Genomic DNA, 23,606 nt, shown 5'->3' with positions numbered 1-23,606 from the left:
TACCTGATCCTCTCGTACTTTCCTTGGTCACCAGACCTTCTCGACACCGATCTAGGCCTCAGCAGATTGTGGATCTCTTGATTCATCTAGGGTTTCTGGTTGGGGAAGACCTTGAATGATCTTGTGGGGACACACTTGTCCACAAGTGTTGTTGTAAATTCTGTGACAACCACGGCATATTCATTCAGATCCTCTGACGAGTCTTTGAACATGGTCCCCAGTCCACCGACTCAAAGCAATCCCATAGGTGCTCCTCTGCCTCCCGCGACCACCTCCTCGATGTTTTTACCTCTGGGCTTTAGCCTCTGCCTGCACACAGGTAGGAGGAGGATAGCCATAAGATCAGACTTCCTAAAATGCAGTCTAGGGATGGAATAGTAAGCATTCCTGATGGTAGCAGTAGTTGAATGTGTTGGGACCCCTGATACTGCTGGTAATATGCTGATGATAATTGGGCAGAGATTTCTTCAAGCTAGGCTAATTGAATTTCCTGGCAAAGATGTGAAAGACGTCAGAGTAGGCTGTTTCTTGTTTGCTAATCACAGCACTCAATACATAGAGTGCTTGCTTAACATTTGCCCTTGGCAGTGTATAAACTATAGTCAGATTCATGAGGGAGAACCCTCTCTGAGCTTAATCATTACATGTCCCAGTTCCAGAGAACCTATAAAACTACTTTTACTCTCCATAATACTTGACAATCAGGCCACTAACATTCTCATTGAAGTCATTAATATATTTGACAAAGCAATCCAAAAGACCCAGCAAAAATCTCTGCAACACTCCACTGGTCACAGGCTCCAATCTGAAAAAAAAACTCCCCACTATCATCAATTCAATTTTGTATCCTATTTGTTGGTTTCTCTGGGCCTAGATTTTTAGTTGCAACTTGATTTTTCCTGTCAGTAGTAGGAAAGAGTCAATCAGAGTAATACTTCAAAACTTATGTAGCAGTTACTTAAAAACAAACCAAAACCACTGAAAGACTGAGTACAGGAGTTGACACTGTACTACGGGCTTCAAATTAACTAGTTCCAAGTCGAAAAAAGTACGTTCGTTCCATTATTACAAAAACAGCAAAGACAAACAATCTTATTGTGATATTAGAAATAAGCAAAATAATGAAATAAGTGTTCCAATTAGCATAATGAAGCAATCAACAACAAAAAAAAAATCATTCCCTAGTTACCTCTCAACTAGACTAAACTGACTAAGACAAACGAAAATACGTAACTATACTCATTTGTTTCTACCACACCCCAACCCAATGACAAATTACCATCCAGTCCATAATAAACTCAGAACACAAAATACAATGCAGACAGACAGAAAATAGATACACAGCTCCTACAACTTACATGAGAAATTTGAGTGCTGTTAATGGCAAGATAGCTCTTAAAAAAAAATTGATGCCATTAGATGGATCACTACATTCAGAGTTGTATTACCTACGATGGTAGCAGCATCATCCAACATGACAAAAATTTTAAATACACTATATCTACAATTACTAGTTGCCTAATTATGTTTGTTTAATGTTAATTCTCTTTCTCCCCCCCGCCCCTTACCTGTTCAATGGCTTTCACTTTCTCATGCTCCATTTTTTTCTTCTCCAGTTTTCCAGCCTGGATCTCAGCAGTAGATATAGACTTTATGGACATGAAGTCTAATGTCATCCATTCATCCCTCTAGTACAGAAAGAATACATCATAGAATGGATTTGCCTCAGAAATTAATACATTTAAAGTACACCCAAAGTATAAAAAAAATCCTCCTGCAGGTGACTTCTGATAGAGAATGGTCGAGAGTTTCTTTTCTTAGGTGTCCAAGAGAGGGAGCCCAGTTGTAATAATTTTATCTTTGAAAAGGACACATGTTCAGTTTTGGGCAGTGCAATCCATATCAATCAAAATCTAAGCAACACACACAAAATGCTGGAGGAACTCAGCAGGCCAGGCAGCATCGATGGAAAAGAATAAACAGTCGACATTTCGAGCCAAGACCCTTCTTCAGAACTGTATACGCATATACAGTAAAATGTAGAAATTCATAAGCCACTTCAAGAAATTCCTGCTTCTCCAAAGACCTCACAAACACACTTCTTGGGAATTAATAATTTGACAATAAAATTTTCTCCCCCCCCCAACAAATTTTGCTATTAACTGATTTCACTAATTTCCCCCCAAAATATTACTTTTTGACACATGCTATAAATGAATTGTTATTAATTTCCTAAATCATTATTGCTGACCAATTTCATATGTTGATGAATTGTCAAAATTGTAAAATATTTCAAAATATTGTTTTATAATTTATAAAAATTATGTACCTTTAAAGGTTTGTAAAGTTGTTCCCTCCATCTTATTGATATATTTCAATTTATATTTTAAAAAATTTAGATTTTTCATTAAAAATTGCAATTGCATCTCTAAAGTTACTTCCTTTTGTAATGTGATTGACTGCTAAGTCTAATCGGTCATATGGTGGAGTCACAAGAACTGATACTCAATAGCAACCAAAAGACATAAGAAACAAGTAATGTGGGAAATCTACACTGCCAAGAGTAGCTTTAACAATTTAGTTAAAATGTTAAAATAATGTTGAATCATTAATGATATAACAAACAGTAAGGATCCCAGGGTTCGATCCCAGTGGTACATCACTTGTCATAGGTTTCCAATCACAAAAACAATTTTCACTATTCACCCCTAATTATCAAGCCAATTTTGGATCCAGTTTGCCAACTTGCCCTAGATTCCACTTCCACTAAACTTTTGGACCTGCTTTCCATGTTGGACATTGTCAAAGACCTTAGTGAAGTCTAAAAAGATTACATCAATCATATTGCCTTCATCAATACATTTTTGCATGATAAAAGTGACATTAAATCCCCCTAACAAAGCCATACCAACCATTCTTGATGAAGCCCTGTGTTTGAAATGTAGATTAACCCTGTTCTTCAGAAATTTTTCCAACAATTTCCCTACCATCTGCATTGGACTTACAGGCACGTAATTACTTGGGTTAGCCCACTGAACTTCTAGAACATATTTGCTGTCTTCCAGTAATTTGAAATTTTATCTGCGGCGAGCAAAAATCTGTAAACTGTTTGGGGCTCCAGAAGTTTTATGTCTTGCATTATAGGCCACTGTGGGAAGCATCTATCAGGTCCTGGGACTCCATTCACCTTAAAGCCCATGAAAATATCTAGCATTTCCTTCCTGTGCTCCAGAATTTCAGCATTCCCTCCCCAAATTCTCCAACTACAATGCTCTTCTCCTTAGTGAATACAGATTAGAGACATTCAATAAGATCTGATGTGTGCTCATGTTCCCTGTATACATTGCCCTTTTGATTCATTATTGGACGCATTTATTCCCTGGTTATGACATTACCTTTAATATAATTTTAATATGTTTTAGGATTTTCCTTCAATTTTATTTACTCTCTTAAAATTTGTGGATTTGTTTTGCCCCCTTAATTCCTATTTTTATATCCCCAACATGATTCTCTTAAAGACCCTCTCCTACTTACAGTTCTCTACACTCAAAACGTATGCTTCCATTTTTTTTTTTAAATCCAACCCTCAATATCACCCAACATCCAGGAATCCAATATGCTTTTGTAATTTTATTTTACTTTATGGGAACACAGGGGCCCTGAACTTGTTTTAAATATTTCTGTCGAATGCAGACATCCGTAAACAGTTGCTCCCAGTCCACTTTTGCCATATGGATACGGCTTTTGACAAAATTGCATCCATAGCACTGAAGTCCAAGCATGTTCTGTTTATAGATCACCTCCAACAACGTGCAAATAATTTTGACAATGTCTGGGTACTAGCTTGTACCACGTCCACTAACTTAAAAATTCACTCGCATTCATTTTCATCACTCTCACCACACCAGCAGTGCTGCACTATCTTTGTGCATTAAAAATCCAGGCTAATCTACGCACATCTCAAACTTTCAATCTGTATTCTCAAGGACAAGGGCTTCAAGAATTTGGGAACACTACCACCTGCAGGCTTTCATCTAAACTGCTACACATTCCTGACTTGGAAACACATCAGTGCTCCTTGATCAATGAGTCTAAATTCAAAACATTCTCCCCAAGAGTGTTGTGGGAATACCTTCATCAGAAGGACTGTGTTGGATCGAGGAGGCGGTTTGCCACAATCTTCTCAGAGTAATTAGAAACAAACAATCAATGCTGGTCTTCCCAGAGATGCCAAGATCCCAAAAAATGGATATTCAAAACTTTATTTAAATATTGCTCAAACATGACGAATCTTGAAGGACTTCAACAATATAGGAAGAAGATGGCCACTGGAAAAAAAAGCCTGCAAACTTTGGAAACTGAGATTAAAGCAGAAAGTACAGTCAATAAACCTCTATAGCCTTCATTAAAGTAACAAGCTTCTACTTTTTCCTCGCTTTTTTGCTTGGTTTACGTGGCTTCTGAGAAGAAAAATAGAGGCATGGACTTGAAAGTTTACTTATGTATGTTTCTCATATTATAAAATTCTGGCATCCCAAAAACTCTCTCATACCTGAATGGAGTCTGTTTTTTCTGCTGAATTTGATTGTTCTTCTTTGATTTTCCAGGGTTTCTGACTGTTGTCAACATTAGAAACAGCCGAAGATTCAACCCACTCAATCTCTGAACTCTGAAGTATAAAAATCAATTAAAATATTTTTTTTTGAAACTATGACAAGCACAGAAATAGGATTTGTTAAGATGCAAGGATTTTTTTTAAACAGATAAGTTATTTAACTTTCAAATAGATCAAGCATTTCCATGAAAAGTTTCTCACCTTTCTTAATTTAATGCTGCATTACTATATTTTTCTAACATACTTGATAAAGCAGTAACTACTTTGTATTCTTTACAATTAATTTATTCTAACAATTTTTACTAACTCGACAAAGAAATTTGTACAGAGTCACAAGTGGCTACAAATGCTGGAATCCAGACCAACAAACAACCCACTGAATGCTTTGACTAAAGATCCAGTTCAGGAGGGGAGTGAAACTGTTGATGTTTCAGGCCAAAACCCTGTATCAGAAGCAAGGCTGGAGAGGTAAGAAAGCCAGCATAAAGAAGAGGGGGTAGTGCCGAGACAGGGGCCAGTGACCAATTGTGGATCAATGTTCATAACATAGCTTTTATGTAAAAAGGCAAGATTTTTCTCCGAAATATTGTTCAAACTTTAACATAGTTGCTTTGAAGTCAAATGCAGAGAATCGTCAATCAAAAAAATTAGTATTTTGCTAAAAGTGATTTATTATGATCTTCGTATCTGAATTTGCATTGTTATGGTTTGTCAATAGTTAATTTGAAATACAGTATCAGAACCAAGTTTAATATCACCCGCATATGTCGTGAAATTTGTTAACTTTGTGGCAGCAGTACAATGTAATGCATAATAAATATAGAAAAATAAACTGAAATACAGTAAGTATATATGTATATTCAATAGTTAAATTAAAATTAGCACAAAAACAGAATTTTTTTAAAAAGTGAGTTAGTGTTCATAGGTTTAACATCCATTTAAAAATCAGATGGCAGAGGGTATGAAGTAGTTCCTGGATCACTGAGTATATGCCTTCAGGCTTCCGTACCTCCCTCCTGATGGAACAATGAGAAGAGGGCATGTCCTGGGTGACGGGGGTCCTAAGTGATTGACACCGCCTTTCTGAGGCACCACTTATAACTAATTTAATAAAATTATTATTTGCTTTAACTTTACACCATCATTTCTCCTGCCATTAATCCTGCTTATTTTCCACCCTGTAAGATGATAAAAATGAATGTCAGCTTGTGCATATAATTATCTGCACATGTTGACATTTTGATTAACTGACAGCATTGCACTGGACTATGCCTACATTTGTTTGCCCTATAGCTAACCTCAAGGCAGTACTAACCTTTCATAGCTGTATTATACACATACCAGCTTTCATGACCTTTGTGTAGTGGGTCATTCATAGTGCTAAGGCCTCACTCAGGTGGTGCAAGCCAAGGCCTCAACCAAGGACAGTCTCATTAGTCTTCATAAAGTCTTAAGGTTCAAGATTCAAAATTGTTTAATGTCATTTCCATTACACAAATGTGGAGAATGAAATAGTTGTTATTCCAGGTCCAGTGCAACACAAAAAAACTCAGTAAGATAAAGACCACAATAAATATAAATACATAAGGTAACTTACATACATAAATTAATAGCATGTATGTCCATAAAGTGATGCTAGGCAGAGGAATGTCTGTACATGAGGAGACGCTGACAAGAAATGATAAATTAGTGGTGATGGGGTGGGGGTGGAGGTGTTGATCAGGCTTACTGCTTGGGGAAATTAACTGTTTGAGTCTGGTGATCCTGGCATTGATGCCACATAGCTTCCACCCTAATGGGAGTGGGACAAACAGTCCATGAGCAGGGTGTGTGGGTCCTATCATGATGTTACTGGTCCTTCTCCAGCACCTTTCTGAATATATGCATTTAGAAACAATTGAAAAGATTTAATTGATTAAAAAAACAATAACTAATAAATATTTTCTTAAAATCACTTAAAACACTATTTACTGGCATATCCAACGCCCAATTGCGGTGGCATGGGAGTGATCCAATCCTATTCAGCTTAATCTATACTAACAATCAGGGGAAAATTATACCCAGAAAATAAAAACCACATTTACAATTTGTAAGCAGTTATACTGGGCTTCGAGGCAGATGGTCCTGAGTTTGAATCTGGTTGGGTCGCAACCTGGGCAGCAGCAGTATCTGTGCGGAAGAAAGGCCTGGAAATCTACTTTCATATCTTGCCACGAAAACCATATAGACAACTACATTATCCATAGGGTCTCCATGAGTCAATGCCAACTCAACTGCACTCAACAACAACATGTTTGTTTTACCCCACATTTCCAGCAGCTTGTCACAACATAAAAACTTTTTATACTCCTAATTCCACACTTACAGAAGGACTGTCACTGAATGCTTCTGTCTTATCTTTTGACTTGCTCTTCTTTTTCACTTTTTTGTCTTTCTTTGATTTCTTTTTTTTCTTCTTGGATTTAACAGAATGTTCCTATAAAAAAGCACAATTCAAACATTTTATCATTTTTGTAAATTACTTAAGTGTGGAATTTTGATACCATTGTATAACTGTAAATCTGTGAAACTATTTAGTGACATTGTGAAATGAAAAGGAGTCATATGAAGTCATATTTCATTAATTACTGCAATAAAATTCTTCCTCTAATGACAATTTACAAAGTACATTTAACATTGTAATGCATGCCAAAAATATTTCACAACAGTATTATCTGAGAGCGAACAGAAGGAATATATTAGGGCAGGTAACCAGAACTTGGTCAGAATCATGGGTTTAAATGAGAGTTGTAAGGAGGATTGTAATGGCTTTTGGGACATGTTTTCAGATGTATAAACAACCAAGGATGGTGAACCTATGGCACATGCAAAAATTTTGAAACAGTGAATAATTTTATACTTTAATTAATATTAAAACAATGGTTACATGCAAATAAGCAATATGACATCCTTTTCCTTAATAAAGTCCATAATTATTGTAACCAATTCATTAATCAATGATAATCTCTACTCAAAATTACCAACGCAAGTGAGAGAATTTTCTAGAAGCAGCAATTTGGGCACACACTCTCAAAAAATGTTCGCTTCCACTGGTCTAAGCAAATTGATATCATGATGACTAATGATTGTGCAAAAGAATTTAAAGATTCTGAAAAGTTATAGTAACGAAAGTTAATCGATATGAAGGACAAGGATATGTAAACAACGTCAAGAATTTTAAACTCAAAGATTTGCTAGACCTGGAGGCAACACAAGTCAGAGAGGAAATGAAGTGAAGGAAACTAAAGTAGAGAAGATTCTGCTTGAGTTATTTCAAAATCCTGGGATGAAGTATGACCTACAATCACCTCAGTTAGTACGAAAACCATTACCAATTATGCCAAATGACATAGAAGTTTATGTTGGGACTCATTTACAATCATATGATCAGAAGTAAAGGTGTTCATTTTATCATTTCCCTAGCAGCTACCCAAGTTGAAACAAGATTTTTAGTAACATATATGAAAACAAACTGAGCTTGCTGTAAGCAATGATATGTTAAGATCGTTTATCTTCACTTTGTTTTACAGCCTAAATTTGCTGTGTCTCTGCTTATCTACTGCTGAGATCCTCATTTGCTCTTCTGAAAACTCTAGTTTATCTATTTGAATACTTGGACACCTTCCAAGTTCCACTCTATAAAAATGAAGCTGTTTATAACTGAAGAAACACAAAACAGAGAGTTTCTGGATAGAAATAAATAAAGGATAAGGGCAATACACACAAAATGCTGGAGGAACTCAGCAGGCCAGGCAGCATCTATGGAAAAAAATAATTTCCAGCATCTGCAGATTTTCTCTAGTTTGTGAAAGGATAAGGGCTACAATTTTAAAACTAGGGTGAAGACCTTAATATTGAGGCAGAAGCTAAGATTATCCATCACACTGCCCATTGCCCTATTCTCACTGATCTACTTTGCTTGGCATTTATACACCTCAGTTTCAAAACTCTAATAATGGGAATGCAACTACTTCTATGTTCCCTTTTAGTTGCCTCTATGTACATATACATCACCGTTTCTTCTAGTCAAAAGCTGTGAATATCCAACCTTAGAATGAGTATCTCCATCACCTCTAACACGGTCTGCAACCAATGAATTAGGAGTACATAGCATTGTAAATATTGAAAGCAAATTAATTTAGGCCAAAAGAATATATACTAAAATAGAGACTGAGGAAATAATGGGAAGAGATTGACTGCCTGTGCTTTAAAATACAGAGACAAGATGAAACAAGACTTTCAGCTGTTAGTCACATCAGTAGTGGGAAAGTTATTGGAAGGCATTCTAAGGGACCGATATATGAGTATTTGGATAAACATGGACTGATTAAGAATAGTCAACATGGCTTCATGTATGGTAGGTCATGTCCAAGCAACCTTACAGAGATTTTTGAGGAAATTATCAGGAAAGTTGATGAAGGCAAGGATATTGTTTACATGGACTTTAGCAAGGCATTTGACAAGGTCCCACATCGGAAACTGGTCAAGGTTCAGTTGCTTGGCATTCAAGCTGAGGTAGCAAATTGGATTAGATACTGCATTTGTGGGAGAAGCCAGAGAGTGGTAGTAGATAGTTGCCTCTCTAACTGGAACCGTGACTAGTGCAGGGCTGCTGGGACTGGTGCTGGGTACGTTGTTGTTTGTCATCTATATCAATGATCTGCATGATAACATGGTTAACTGGATCAGCAAATTTGCAGATGACATCAAGATTGGGGGTGTAGTGGATTATCAGGAAGACCATCAGAGCTTGCAGCAGGATCTGAACCAGGTGGAAAAATGTAGGGCACTGAGGAGTGCTGTAAAACAAAAGGTTCTGGGAATACAGGTCCATAATTCATTGAAAGTGGCATCACAGATAGATATAGTCATAAAGAAAGGTTTTGGCACATTGGCCTTCATAGATCTAAGTACTGAGTACAGGAGATTGGATGTGATGTTGAAGCTGTACATGATGTTGGTAAGGCCTAATTTGGAGTATTATGTGAAGTTTTGCTCAACAATCTATAGGAAAGATGTAAATAAGGTTGAAAGAGTACGAGAAAATTTATGAGGATATTGTTGAGACTGGAGGATCTGAGATACAAGGAAAGATTGAATAGGTTAGGATTTTATCCTTGGAACGTAGAAGATTAACAGGAGATTTGATAGAGGTATACAAAATTATGAGGCGTATAGATAGGGTAAAGGAAAGCAGGTTTTCCCCCCACTGAGATTGGGTGGGGTGAGAACTAGAGGTCATGGGTTAAGGGTGAAAGGTGAAAAATTGAAGGGGAACATGGAGAAACTTCTTCACTCAGAGAGTTGTGAGAGTGTAGAATTAGCTGTCAGTGCATGTGGTGAATGTGAGCTCTATTTCAATGTTTAAGAGAAGTGTGCATGTGGTGAATGTGAGCTCTATTTCAATGTTTAAGAGAAGTGTGGATAGGTATACAGATGGTAGGGGTTTGGAGAGCTATGGCGTTGCTGCCGGTCGATGGGAGTTTGGCAAGGACTAGATGGGCCAGAGGGCCTTTTTTCTGTGCTATACTTTTCTATGACTCTAAAATACTTTTACCACAGGAAAAAGTATCACAGGAGAAACAAGGCCTATAAGATGAGAATTATTGTGCTCAACAAAACAGTTTAAAATCTCTGGGAAAGAGTTTGTGAGAAACTAAATGGTTAAAGTATTGATCAGGAACCAGAAATTTAAACAAATATGGAACACGTCATCTGAGCACAGAATTTAAGGACTATAAACTGATTCTGAGAGAGATTTTAAAACAGTTTAGATGTTCTCGAAACTTCGAGAAACTTCAAGAAACTATATTTAGAAAACAAGGGAGGAATTGTGAAACTGGGGATTTACAATCACAGTTGGAATGCAAGGTCAACATTTGCTGAGAGAATCGGCAAAGAAATTAAGACAGCTGGTTTATCCAGGATACATTTAATTTATGGTATTTTTCAGTCTTACTAAACAAGAGATGGCGAATGGTTCCAAGATTGTTTAACAAAATAACCAGGATGGATGGCTGATGTGAATGTGAGATATGCAGAAATGTAGTCAAAAAAAAAATTCTGCAAGAGAAGATGGAATAGTCAAGCAGAGATTATAGTGTTCATAGTAGAACACTTGCTAGAATTGACATCATGATCTGCATTGCCTCAAGATTATCAAACAGCCAAGCAGCAATCTCTCAACTATTGCCAGTTAATTTTACATTTAGCTATGTTAATATTGGCTGCTTAAACTCTTTGATTGTTAAGTAAGACATTCTATGCACCTTCCCTAACCAATGCACCTTACCACAAGACCATAAAACATAGGAGCAGAATTCGGCCATTCAATCATGGTGGATTTTTTTCCTCATCTCTTAACCCCATTCTCCTGCCTTGCCCCTGTAACCTTTAACACCCTTACTGATCAAGAAACTATCAACCTATCAAGAACCAATGACTTAGCCTCCATAGCCTCTATGCAATGAACCCCACAAATTCACCACCCTCTAGCTAAAGAAATTCATCCTCATTTTTTTTCCATTTTTTCTGCATGAAGCCACTTATAAATTAAAAGAACTAACTTCAACTTTGCAGATACCTAACCTTATTTCTCCTTTGTAATTTAATAATCCACAAAATGGCATAACCACACTATATTTACATTTAAGCTACATTCACACAGGACCTTTTTACAGGATTGGCAAAATAAATCACACATCAAACTACCCATGAGATCAATTCCATTTAAAGAGTTACTGGGCATTGTTATTTTAGCATAAGGAGAAATCAACAGCAATAACATTTAATTGGCCCAAGAGATTCTGCAGATGCTGGAAATCCAGAGCGACACACATAAAATGCTGGAAGAACTCAGCAGGTCAGGCAGCATCTTTGGAAATGAATAAACAGTCGACATTTTGGGCCAAGACCCTTCATCAGGACATTTAATTAGCATTTAGCTAATACTTCACACTTCCAAATATAGTGGTTTCCAGTTAATTGGAACACCTTGGGACCAGGACAATTTGGCCTAATTAAGGGAATGCCCGAATTAGCCGAAGTTTCATGGAAATAGTTTGAAAAAGACAAACTATGTTTAACTGAGTAACAAATTATGTATTTAAATGAAATATAAAACAAATTAGAACACTACCACTATTACTACAGTACTACAGAACTGTGTACTAATTCCTAATAATTATCTACGAGAGCATAGTAGTTAGCGCAACCCTATTACAGCCCGAGGCGTCAGGTTCGGAGTTCAATCCCGGCATCTTCTGTATGTTCTCCCCATGGAATGCATGGGTTTTATCCAGGTGCTCTGGTTTCCTCCCACAGTCCAAAGACATACCAGGTAAGTCAACTGGTCATAGTAAATTGACCCACGATTAGGTTAGATTTAAAGTGGGATTGTCAGGGGTGGGCACAGCTCGAAGGGCCAGTAGAGTCTATACTGCACCGTATCTCAAAATAATTAAATAAATTCATACAGTGTTCTTTTGATTCACTGTAAATGAACAAAATCAGCAGACACCTAGTGCAGATAATGGCTTCCTTAATGATGTACTAGCAAAAACCACCGCTTTTCAATTCGGCACCGGTTGGCCCAAATAAATAACATTACACGAGCATACACAATTGACTCAATTTGAAGTTTGAAAGGACAAAGTAAATTTTATTATCAGAGTACATATATATGTCACCACATGCAACCCTGAAATTCATTTTCCTGTAAGCATATTCAGCAAATCTACAGAATAGTAAGTATAAAATGATCAATGAAAGATCAGAGTGCAGAAGACTACAAACTGTGCAAATGGAAATATACATAAATAGCAATAAATAATGAGAACATGAAATAACAAGATAAAAAGTTTTGAAAGTGAGATCATTGATTGTGGGAACATCTCAATAGATGGGCAAGTGAATGTAGTTATCCCCTTTTGTTTAAGGGCCTGATGGTTGAGGGGTAGTAACTGTTCTTGAACCTAGCGGTGCAAGTCCTAAGGCTCTTGCACCTTCTACTTAATGGCAACAGCAAGAAAAGAGCATGGCCTGGGTGGTGAGGGTATCTAATGATGGATGCTGCTTTCCTATGACAATGTTTCATGTAGATGTGCTCAAAGACTGGGAGAGCTTTACCTGTGATGTACTGGGCCAAATCCACTACCTTCTGTAGGATTTTCTGTTCAAAAGCATCGGTGTTTCCATACCAGGCAGTGATGCAATCAGTCAATACACTCTCCACTATACAGCTATAAATGTTTGTCCAAGTTTTTGATGTCATGCCGAATCTCCAGAAGCTTCTAAGGAAGTAGAGGTACTGTCATGCTTTCTTCACTATTTCATTTATGAGTTGGGCCCAGGTCTGTTCGCTCTAAGCATGGTATGGTGTCTAACAGCCACAGACGAGCATGTGACTGATGTTAGTTAGAAACTGAAGCATCATCCAAACTTCTTTTTCATGCCTTCAAATTCTTGCAACACACACAAAATGCTGGAGGAACTCAACAGGCCAGCCAGCACAGATGGAAAAAAGTACAGTCGACGTTTTGGGCCGAGGCCCTTCGGCAGGACTGGAGAAAGAATAGCTGAGGAGTAGATATGAAAGGTGGGGGAGGGGATCAAGAAACAACAGGTGATTCTTCAGAGTTCCTAACTTGTTGAAGTAGTGAAATTGTTTCATTTTCACTCCTGCCAGTTTCTGGCATTTCCAAGCCTGAATGCTTCAAACCACAGTGAGCAAAACAGTTCTGAATCGTCTTACTACTTACTTCTCGCCAACTACTAGTGACAAAAATCACTGCTTTTTGAAGATAACAGACACCATCTTAAAACTATTTGCTCTAAGTACTGTGTCGTGTCTAACAACCATTCAGCAACACTCTCCTGTCCCAATTAAATGGCAAAGCATCCCAAATAAATGAAGGAAACCCCAGCTATTTTCTCAATTAGTTTTAGTTCTTTAGAGTTGTCCCAAATACACTGCTGCCCCGATTAACTGATGACCCAATTAACCAAAATCCACTGCATTCTCCTTGTTCCCACACCATTTGGTAACAGAGCCTTCAGCAACACTGATATAACAAAGTAGAACTTACTCTGGAAATCTTCGTTATTTATTTACCCACTTTAAAGCCTCCTTGAATTAACATCTTTCTTTTACTCATTATTAATTTTCAATTTTAGGCATTTACTTTTTTTAAATGCAATAACAGAGCAAGTAACTTTTGTTCGTAGGATAATCATGACTTCTGATATAACGCATTTGGAATTCTAAAAGAAAACTAACAGGTCAAACTACTTTTTCTCTCTGAGAAATATATTGTTATGTAATAAATCAAAAGGACCTCATTAATTTAAACAGTAACAAAGATATAAAAATTACATTTCTATTACCTCTGAAAACTCTCCTATTCGTTCATCAACATCTGGCAACATCCATGTGTCCTCACCACGTAAACGCTTGAGCTGTTTCTGTTTCTCCTCTTTTTCATATTTAGCTTGAGCCTTAAATGGAAAAAGATTCAACTCAGATGTGAAAGTCTACAAACATATATTCTGCCCTTTTTACTCCATTAATTTTAAATGGAGATCTATAGAGATCTATATACCATATGGATTATAATGTCACTTTGAAACTCAAATATTACAGTTATGCAACCACATCAGAACTATTCCCAGGACATAGATTTCTTTTTTTAAAAAATTATATGTAGCATATTAAATGCTATCAATTCTTTTATTAAAGTTCACACCACAGTATAACATATATTTTTGAAATTTGCTTTCTCGAAGGTATTAGAGGCATTCACATTAAGGCCAATTCTAAAAGCACAGCATCACATAATATTATTTCACTTATATTTGTAAGATTAAATAATTTCTCAATTATGCAACATCTTTATAATTGTTTCAGATGTAGCAATCTTTGAATATCTGCTTGCTGAAGACACTTAAATTGCTACAGATGAAGCAGGATTATAGAATTACACTCAGCTCATAATACCTATCAGCATCCTTTTCTGTGGCTTGGTGCTGCATATGTCATCCTTAGCTCTATTACACACTGAACCAGAACTGCTTATACATCTGTATGATGATGGAGCAACAAGAAGCCATGATATGACAGAACACAACGACATTTCATCAGTGCCTCAAACATTCTTGTATGGATTATAGATCAGTTCATTTAGCTTTAGCTTTATGGTACTATGCAATGAAGTCCATTCTCAACACAAGGTCAGAATTTTGTCTCCAAGCAACTGCATGTTCATTTCTTCCACAGCTATCAACAATAGATGAGACTACAACTGGCACATTAGTCGGGACAAAATTAGGTAAATGATTCAAATGTTGATTTTCTCACCTGACAGCTATTGTATATATTCAGGATAAAGGTCTGCACTGGATGAACATTAAAACCTGACCCAAGCTTGCATTTTCTCTGTGAGAATGTGGGTTTCCTCTAGGTACTCCAATTTCCTCTCCTATCCCAATGATACGTAGGTCTGTACATTAACTGGCAACTGTAAATTGCTCTAAGTAGCTAGATGAATGTAGGATCTGCCAGCAGTATGGGTTGACTCAGGAAGCCAAAGCACCTATTTCTGGGCAGCATAATTCTAAACCTTTTTCTTAGCTGAGCCAGCCCAAAAGTATTTGCAGAAATATAATGCCCCTATCTAACATCAAATCGGATTTAACATTCACACCAAGATTAAGTGCAGACACTCATCCACTCCCCGTAGATGGTGGTCACCACCCGACCAGGGCATTAAGGTGAACCTGAAATCATTGCCAGAGAAGCAGCTCCCCAATCTCAGACAACATTCCCTTTCCTCCTCCTGTGTCAAGTAACACATGACTACTGAAACCAAGTCAAACTTCAAATCAACATGAGAAAAAAAAATCACACTTCCATTTTTTCCAATCCCTCTATAATACTGCTATCAATCATTGACACCAAGTCAATTCACCTAGATAAAATACTGAAGTGAGGTCGCATGGCTTTGTCTGAACACAATAAGACCCAAAGCCAATAGATATAATCAGATCCCACAGATCCATCAGACTCTAATGGAGGCCTAATCCAAATTGATTACTGGTGGTATTTCAGGGACACTTCTGCTGAATTTAGTCTGGCTGAAAAATGTAATTCCTTTGCTACCTTCAGCACATTCATATATCATCAACCTACAAGTGGTAATCATTAATTAACTGATGGCTTCAAAGCACATTAAACTTTTAAGACAAAATATTGCAGTAGATGGAAACCTGATGCAAAGTCATCAACCTGAAATGTTAACTATTTCCTTCTTCAAAGAAGCTGTTTAACTTGCTGAGTAGTTCAAGCAATTTCCACTTTTTTTATTCAGTGATGACGTCTGCAATGATCTGGGACGTGGGCAATAACAACAATGTTGTGGGCATAAGGAGAACACATTTTTGTACAAATTATCTAAGAAATATGGACACCAGTCTCCAGATTTCAATGCTTAGCTCACTGTGAAATGATTAGTTCCATTTTCTTACCGTAGGACAAAGAACATAATAATTTAAATAGCCTCTGAAATTGTCAAACAAGTGTCAACTGTATTGATGTAAGAATGCAGTCATTCTTGGATCAAAATGAATAAAGGCAGGAGGACCTTAGTGCTTTCAAACAATCCAACAGCTTCATGGTCACTTTACTGGTACCAGCTTTTACTCTGAGAATCAAACTACTTGAACAATGGCAACACAGGGGCAAGATGACAATATGTAAACTCAGTATACGGACTTAGCCTTTAGCTAACGATTATTAAATAATCAACAAGTGTAAGTAACACATTGCTTTAGAAATGTAATCAAGTCAAATTAAAAAGGGAGCACAGACTATACCAAAATACCCCAGTAAGCATGAAAATACAGAAGTCTCAAAATATTTTCCACTCTTATAGGGGGAAAAAGTCTTCATTTAGACATGCACAGATGTACAGCACTTAAAAGTTTACAACCTGTGACTCATCACTGCAGAATGAAGATGATTTTTGGCAAGTATCAAAAAGATTAATTTCAACCTCTTGTACAAATTTGGTTACCAGCAGCTTGGCAGTAATTACATACTTGATTTTACTTAGAAACATGATGCTTTTTTCGTCTGTGTTATGAACAAGGAATAACTTTATGAAGAAATTACCTTTTAAAGTTAATACTTTCCAATTATACAGACTAGAAACTCCAAATAAGAATTAAAATGTTACATTAGAGTTCTGATGAATGATCATCAGAGGTTCCAAACAAAAAAAACCTGCTAAGTTATTTCTTTACCATTTATGAATGTCTTCAATCCAATTCATGCTCAATCCCCTCCCTCTGGTTAATAAGTCTTCTTTTCTTTAGCTCCTATTATGGGGATATGCTGTTCTCTGATGTCTGTTATAAGCCAACCTTGTCCATTCTCTTACCTTCACTTTCACTATTACCAATTCAATATGTTATTCACTGTTCACAAATGCTTTCTGTACCAGAGAAAACAAAACATGATCATGTTGCCAAATCTCAAGCATTATTCTCCGTCTCTAGTCACTAATCATTTTATTTCTTTGTTTCAATCCTCTGATCCCTCTATCTTTGGCTTCCTTCACCATTTCAGCTGAGCTTTAAATAACTGTGAGTAAGAGCATTTTACAGCCTTCCAGACATACCAAGTGTAATAACTCCAGAACTTCTCTGAACTACTGCTCTCACATTTTCAGAAGACAGATATCAGACAATGCTCTGCTGTTGCCAGTTATATCTCGACCAGACCATAAGACGTAGGAGCAGAACTACACCATTCAGCTCATCGGGTCTGCTCTACAGTCCTCAACTTTTCACACTTGTATAATTTTCCAACAAAGGCAGTGGTCATTCTGCCTACCGGAGTCCATGCCAGCTCGCAGAGATATTCCACCAACCTCATTTAACTGCCCTTACTCTCCTACCACCCATCTCCACTGGGTAATTTCACAGAGGTCCCCTTGAAGTTTTTGCAATTTGGTAGGACAGCAGAGCACCCAGGAAAGGACAAGATGCTCAGTGATGGTCACCAGTGCAAACTCCACATATATAGTGTTGGATAACAGAAGCAACTCTCCTGTAGCCAGTTATACTAACTGTCTCTCAGAGTCAGAGGATGGAGCAGTTGTTGTAATGGTAGATGCAATATGTAGAGAATCTGTGAGAAAGGATAGACAGCAGATAAAAAATAACTGCAGTCAGTTGGATGGGTTAAAATAGTAATGTGAGCAGTATCAGGAACAAGTGTGATGATCCGTATATGAAACTGTGACATTGTGGCCTTGGCTATCACAAGGGCAGGAATGGCTGCTGGATGCTCTGAGGTTGAGATGGTTCAAAAGGGACAGGGAGGGAGGTAAAATAGGTTCTTTAACACTGTATCAATTCTCTTAGGTACACTGTCATGCAGTTTTATTTTAGTAAAAATGTTTGGTAAGTTGTTCTAAGTATCTTGGAGGACTTGTCACAGTTCTGCAGACTTTGGCTGTCTCACTTGCTTCTGTATCTCCAGGTAATCCCACACAGCCTCAATGATGGGGCTCTGTGGAGGCCATACCAGCTGTTGCAGAACTCCTTGTTCTTCTTTTCAATGAAGATAATTACTTATGCCTTGGTCGTGTGTTGGGGTCATTGTCCCGCTTTGACTGTTCAGACACCTTCCTGATGGTACTGCAAGATGGATGAGAATCTGCTTATACTTCACAGCAATGAGGATTCCATTAATTCTGACCAGATCACCAACTCCATTTGCAGAAGTGCAGCCTCAAACTAACAGGGAACCTCCACCATGCTTCACTGTTGGCTGCAGCAGACACTCATCCATATAGCATTCTTCAGCTCTTCTACAAACAAATTGCCTCCTGTTTGAACCAAAAATTTCAAAGTTTGACTTGTCAGTCCAGAGAACTTGCTGCCATTGTTCAGTACCCCAATCCTTGTGTTGTTTTCTGTCTTGGCTTTGTTTCCACTTTGAAGGAATGGCTTTTTGGTAACAACTCTTCTAAGAAGACCACATTTGATAAGACTTCCCCAGACTGTAGAGGGGTGTACTTGGGTTCCAGTGCTTTCTAAGCACTCAGAGCTGATAGCAGTGCTGGACTTCTTCTGATTTAGAAGGAATATCAGATTGATACATCTCTCATTTGCTGCACTCAGTTTCTGCGGTCAGTCACTACGTTTCTGGTCCTCAACCTTACCTGCTTCTTTGTGCTTCTTCAGAAGAGCTTGAACAACACATCTTGAAACTCCTGTCTACCACAAAATTTCTGCTTGGGAGAGAAGGCAGGATGACAACACCTTGTGTCTTGTTGATATGCTCAGTCGTGCCATGGTGGTAAAAACTGATGATTTGAGAAGTCAAACTGTCACATCTGCCACACCTTCACCTTTTAGTTTGGTTGTCGTTCGCCCAATTTAATTCCGTCCACATCCGTTTCTGGTTCAGTTAATCAGTTTAGTTCATTCAACTCATTATGTCATTGATCATTAGCATCCTGTTTGTTATCTTTGTTTAATCATACACTGGGCTGTATACCTACAAAGTAATCAAGTTTTTATTTGAAAAGTGGTCAATTACTTTTTTTAATGAAATGCACTAATGCAGAAGACAAAAAATAAACATGAAAGAAAAATGGAGGGCTATTTGAAAGGGAGAAGCATTAGATTGATCTTGGAGCAAGTTTGAAGGTCGACACAACATTATGGGCCAAAGGGCCTGTACTATGCTGGACTATTCTGTGTTCTATCTGTTATATTGTAATCATCCCTAGCAGCCTACCAAGCAAATTATTAATTAATCAATCACTTCTTCTCTCTTCTGAATATGATATGCTAACAAGGCAAGAAACAGTATGATGGCATAGATGAATGTGTGACAAAGGAGCTCGTGCAGGAGTGAAGGCTTTAGGCAACTAAGCTATGGTGCTCTCTTCTGGGGCAGGTGGAACCTGCACAAGGACGAGTTGCACTTAAAGTGAGTGGGGTGGCAGCACCAAAATTTTCACATGGAGGCTTACTAGTGTTATTTGTCAGGTTTAAACTAGTGAGACAGGGGGTGAGAACTGAAGCAGTAGGTCAGCAAGTGGAGGAATTGAGGGGGAAGGTGGAAGTCAAGTCATGCAAGTCTAAAAATAAGGACAGGTTAATGAACATTCCTATGACTATGTTTCAGATGCTCTAAGTCAGTAAAATTAAAGAGCTGATTGTTGAGTTCAGGAAGGGGAAGGAGAGTGAGCATGTGCCAGTCTACAATGAGACAACGTCAGTGGAGAGAGTCAGCAGAGTTAAATTCATGGGCATTAACGTATTGCCTGACCTGCCCTGGGCCCCGCACACAGATGCAATCACATGGAAGATGTGCCAGCATCTTTACTTTCTTAGGAGGTTAGAAAGGTTCAAATTGAATGTATACTGACTGGGTGCATCATCGTCCAGCAAGGCAATTGGATGCACTTGAACATAAGAAGCTGGAGAGAGTAGCGGACTCTACCCAATACATCACAAGTACATCCCTCCCCCTCCCCCATTGATGGTAGCTATAAGAGTGCTGTCTCAAGAAGGCAACAACCATCAAACATCCCCACCATCCTGGTCATGTCATCTTCTAGCAGCTACTACTGGGTAGTTAACCTGAAGCCCCACAACCATCAGGTTCATGAACTGCTACTTCCCTTCAACCACTTGGTTCTTAAGCCAACTGGCACAACCCCAATCACAATCAAGAGAAAATCTGCAGATGCTGGAAATCCAAGCACCACACACAAAATGCTGGAGGAACCCAGCAGGCCAGGCATCAGCTATGGAAAAGACAACTCTAATCACTGCAGTTTAGCAACACTTTAAATACATTAATCATTCTGCACTGAATTGGGCTTCTTTTTGTTCTAATTCTGTCCTTCCTTATGAAAATTGTGTTTAGTCTATATTGTTCTTCTGGAAGTTGCTTATATGATGTAATGTTCCTGCAAGCAAGTTCTTCACTACACCTGTGCATGCATGTATTTGTGTCCATGACAATAATCTCAATATTGAGTGAGATGTAGAAGATGTGTGAGGGATGCGCTGCTAATAAGGGCTCATCCTTCCAGTATGCCCTCTCTAAGCAGCACTGGGTAGTTAGTATAACGCTTTACAACACCAGCTGTAAGATCAGGTTTCAATTCCTGCCGCTATAAGATTATACATTCATCCCATGGCAGTGTGGGTTTCCCATGGTCCAGTTTCCTCCCACATTCCGAAGACATACGAATTAGGGTTAGTAAATTGGGTGGATTGCTATGTTGGTGCCTGAAATATGACAATACTTGCAGGCTACTACCAGCACATTTTCAGGCTGAGTTAATCATTGAAGCAAACAATGCATTTCCCTGTATGTTTCAATGTACATGTAACAAATAAAGCTAACCTTTAATCTTTAGTCTTTCACAAAGAGATGACATCCTGGAGGGCTCATCCAGTGAGGTAATTTCAGTAGCACTTAGGAATACAAAATATACTATGAAGGGGTTAGACTATAAACCTCCCAACAGTCAGTTGGAGATAGATTAATAGATATATAGGCTGATTATGGTAAAATGCAAAAGCAGCAGAGCTATTGCAGTGGGTGATTTTAATTTCCACAGTATCAAAATGGATTCCCTTTATTGATAGGGACTTAGATGGGACAGCATTTGATTGGGGCGTCCAAGAGGTTTCTTTGACACTGGGAAAGGGCCACATACTGGATCTTGTTTGGGAAATGATTGTGGCCAGATAAACACAACTCCAGTGGGAAAGCATTTCGGAAATACTGCTCATAAATCCCTAATTTTTCAAATCTTTATGGATAAAGATTGGCATCAAGGGGAAAGTGCTAAATTACTGTAATATTAAGCAGAATGTGGAGAGGGGTGATTGGGAGCAGCTTTTACAGGGCAAGTCCATGTCAACCCCAGCTAATCAGAATTCAGTTCCAGCATGCTCCTGTGTTGAAGAAATAGCAGGACGGCAAGATTCATGGATAATGTGAGAAATTGCAAATTTAGTCATAAAGCTCCTTGATTAATATAAAGGTAGCAGGAAAGAAATTCAACAAGGAATCCAGTGGTAGGGCGAAGAGGGTAAAAGGGCCGTGAAATGCCCTTGCTGAGTAACATTACAGAAGATCCAAAGGTATTAATACAAATATTAAAAATAAAGCGGGTACCAAAAAAAATGAAAATCTATTCAAAGAAAAAAGAAGGAATTTCTGTCTGGAACTAAAGCTGGTAGTACTTAACCTAGCTTGTACAAAGTGGCTAGTACTAAACAAATACTCTGCATCAGTATTCCCCACGAAGGCCGTGGAAATTTGTGAAATCAAGGAAGAGTATGCTGATATACTAGGACATGATGGCGGTGGTGTTGGGTCTCTCTAAAAACAGGAAGGTGGATAAGTCTCCAGGGCCAGATGAAACACAATTTGAATTAATGTAAACAAGGAACTAACGCTTTAGATTGCAATTATAAACGCAAACACGAGGAATCCTGCAGATGCTGGAAATTCAGGCAACACACATCAAAGTTGCTGGTGAACGCAGCAGGCCAGGCAGCATCTCTAGGAAGAGGTACAGTCGACGTTTCGGGCCGAAGACTGCACCTCTTCCTAGAGATGCTGCCTAGCCTGCTGCGTTCACCAGCAACTTTGATGTGTGTAGATTGCAATTATGTTGGCTTTTAGGCTTTTCAAATTGAGGAACTGCAATTTAACTTTCTTAATCAGCTGAATTAGTTATATCGTAGCGTTTACAGAAAATATTAGTACAAACGTCACCACAATCAAATCACGAAGCTCAATTTAAGGATATATTCCCGGCCTACAAATTCACTTCTGACTTTTAACTCTGGCGAATGCCCAGCGTTGGGGTGCAGTAATATTTCGTGGGTCCGTCCAAAAGAAACAGATCGGTGACTTTTTTTTTCCACCGAACTGCATCTCAAATCTCGGTGATACTTGGTTTCAAAATGTTAAAAGATTCAGGCCGCAATCTCTGATTATCGTAATCAGGGAAGGATAAGGTTAATGATACAGCTGCATCCAGAGAAGCGCGGACACTAACGAGTAAATACCTTGGCCAGAGCCTCCTCCCTCACTCTCCGCTTAACTTCTCTTCTATCCGCCAGTGCTTTCTCACTTTCAAATCTACCCCCGTAATCCGCCATGGTGCTTCCGTCGTCCCTGGTAACCCTCACTTTACGGCGGTCGTACAGTGCCTATTCGAAACGTCGTTAAAAATCGTCCAACCGGAACTAAAGCGCGTGCGCACTACCGGTGACAGAGGCTCGGTGGGTCAGTTTCCTTCTGTTAGTCTTGTAACTCAGTGGCCACTTTATTAGGTACCCCCTGTGTTCTGTAGTTCATCCACTTTTAAGATTCGACATGTGCATTCAGAGATGACTTTCTGCATCTCGCTGCTGTAACGCGTGGTGGTTGTGGTTATATTCTCGTCTTATTTGAGCTGCTGTTGCCTTTCTATCAGCTTTGACCCCAGCATCTGCGGAGTATTTTGTGTTTCTATCAGCTGGCACCTTTCTGGTAATGCTCCTGTGACTTCTCTCATTAACAAGACATTTCCACCCACTGGATTTTGTAACGCGAACACGAGGAAATCCGCAGATGCTGGAAATTCAAGCAACACACACAAAGTGCTGGTGAAACGCAGCAGGTCAGGCAGCATCTATAGGAAGAAGTACAGTCGACTGTGTCCTGACGAAGGGTCTCGGCCCAAAACATTGACTGTACTTCTTCCTATAGATGCTGCCTGGCCTGCTGCGTTCCACCAGCATTTTGTGTGTGTCACTGGATTTTGTATTGTTTTTGGTACCATTACCTGAAAACTATAGAGACTGGTATGCGTGAAAATTCCAGATCAGCAGTTTCTGAGATACTCAAACTTCACCGCCTGGC

The 23,606-nt window shown here is 38.4% G+C and overlaps 1 protein-coding gene across 2 annotated transcripts in view; it reads right to left on the bottom strand.

The window, feature by feature from the left end:
* cwf19l2 (CWF19 like cell cycle control factor 2) overlaps positions 1-22,885 on the bottom strand; it is a 124,475-nt gene extending 101,590 nt beyond the window's left edge. For both annotated transcript variants that reach the window (XM_072263121.1, XM_072263122.1), the window contains exons 1-5: positions 22,769-22,885; positions 14,039-14,149; positions 6,981-7,091; positions 4,553-4,669; positions 1,569-1,688 (exon numbers count right to left, since the gene is read on the bottom strand). In XM_072263121.1, coding sequence (XP_072119222.1) covers positions 1,569-1,688; positions 4,553-4,669; positions 6,981-7,091; positions 14,039-14,149; positions 22,769-22,861 — 552 coding nt within the window. In that variant the 5' untranslated portion in view covers positions 22,862-22,885. The remainder of the gene's footprint in view (positions 1-1,568; positions 1,689-4,552; positions 4,670-6,980; positions 7,092-14,038; positions 14,150-22,768) is intronic.
* Between the last annotated feature and the right edge of the window lie 721 nt (positions 22,886-23,606).

The sequence above is a fragment of the Mobula birostris genome, chromosome 7 (genome assembly GCF_030028105.1).
Source record: "Mobula birostris isolate sMobBir1 chromosome 7, sMobBir1.hap1, whole genome shotgun sequence".
Lineage (NCBI taxonomy): Eukaryota > Metazoa > Chordata > Chondrichthyes > Myliobatiformes > Myliobatidae > Mobula > Mobula birostris.
Note: the sequence above shows the minus strand (reverse complement) of the source record. Positions and strands in the feature narration are given on the sequence as shown.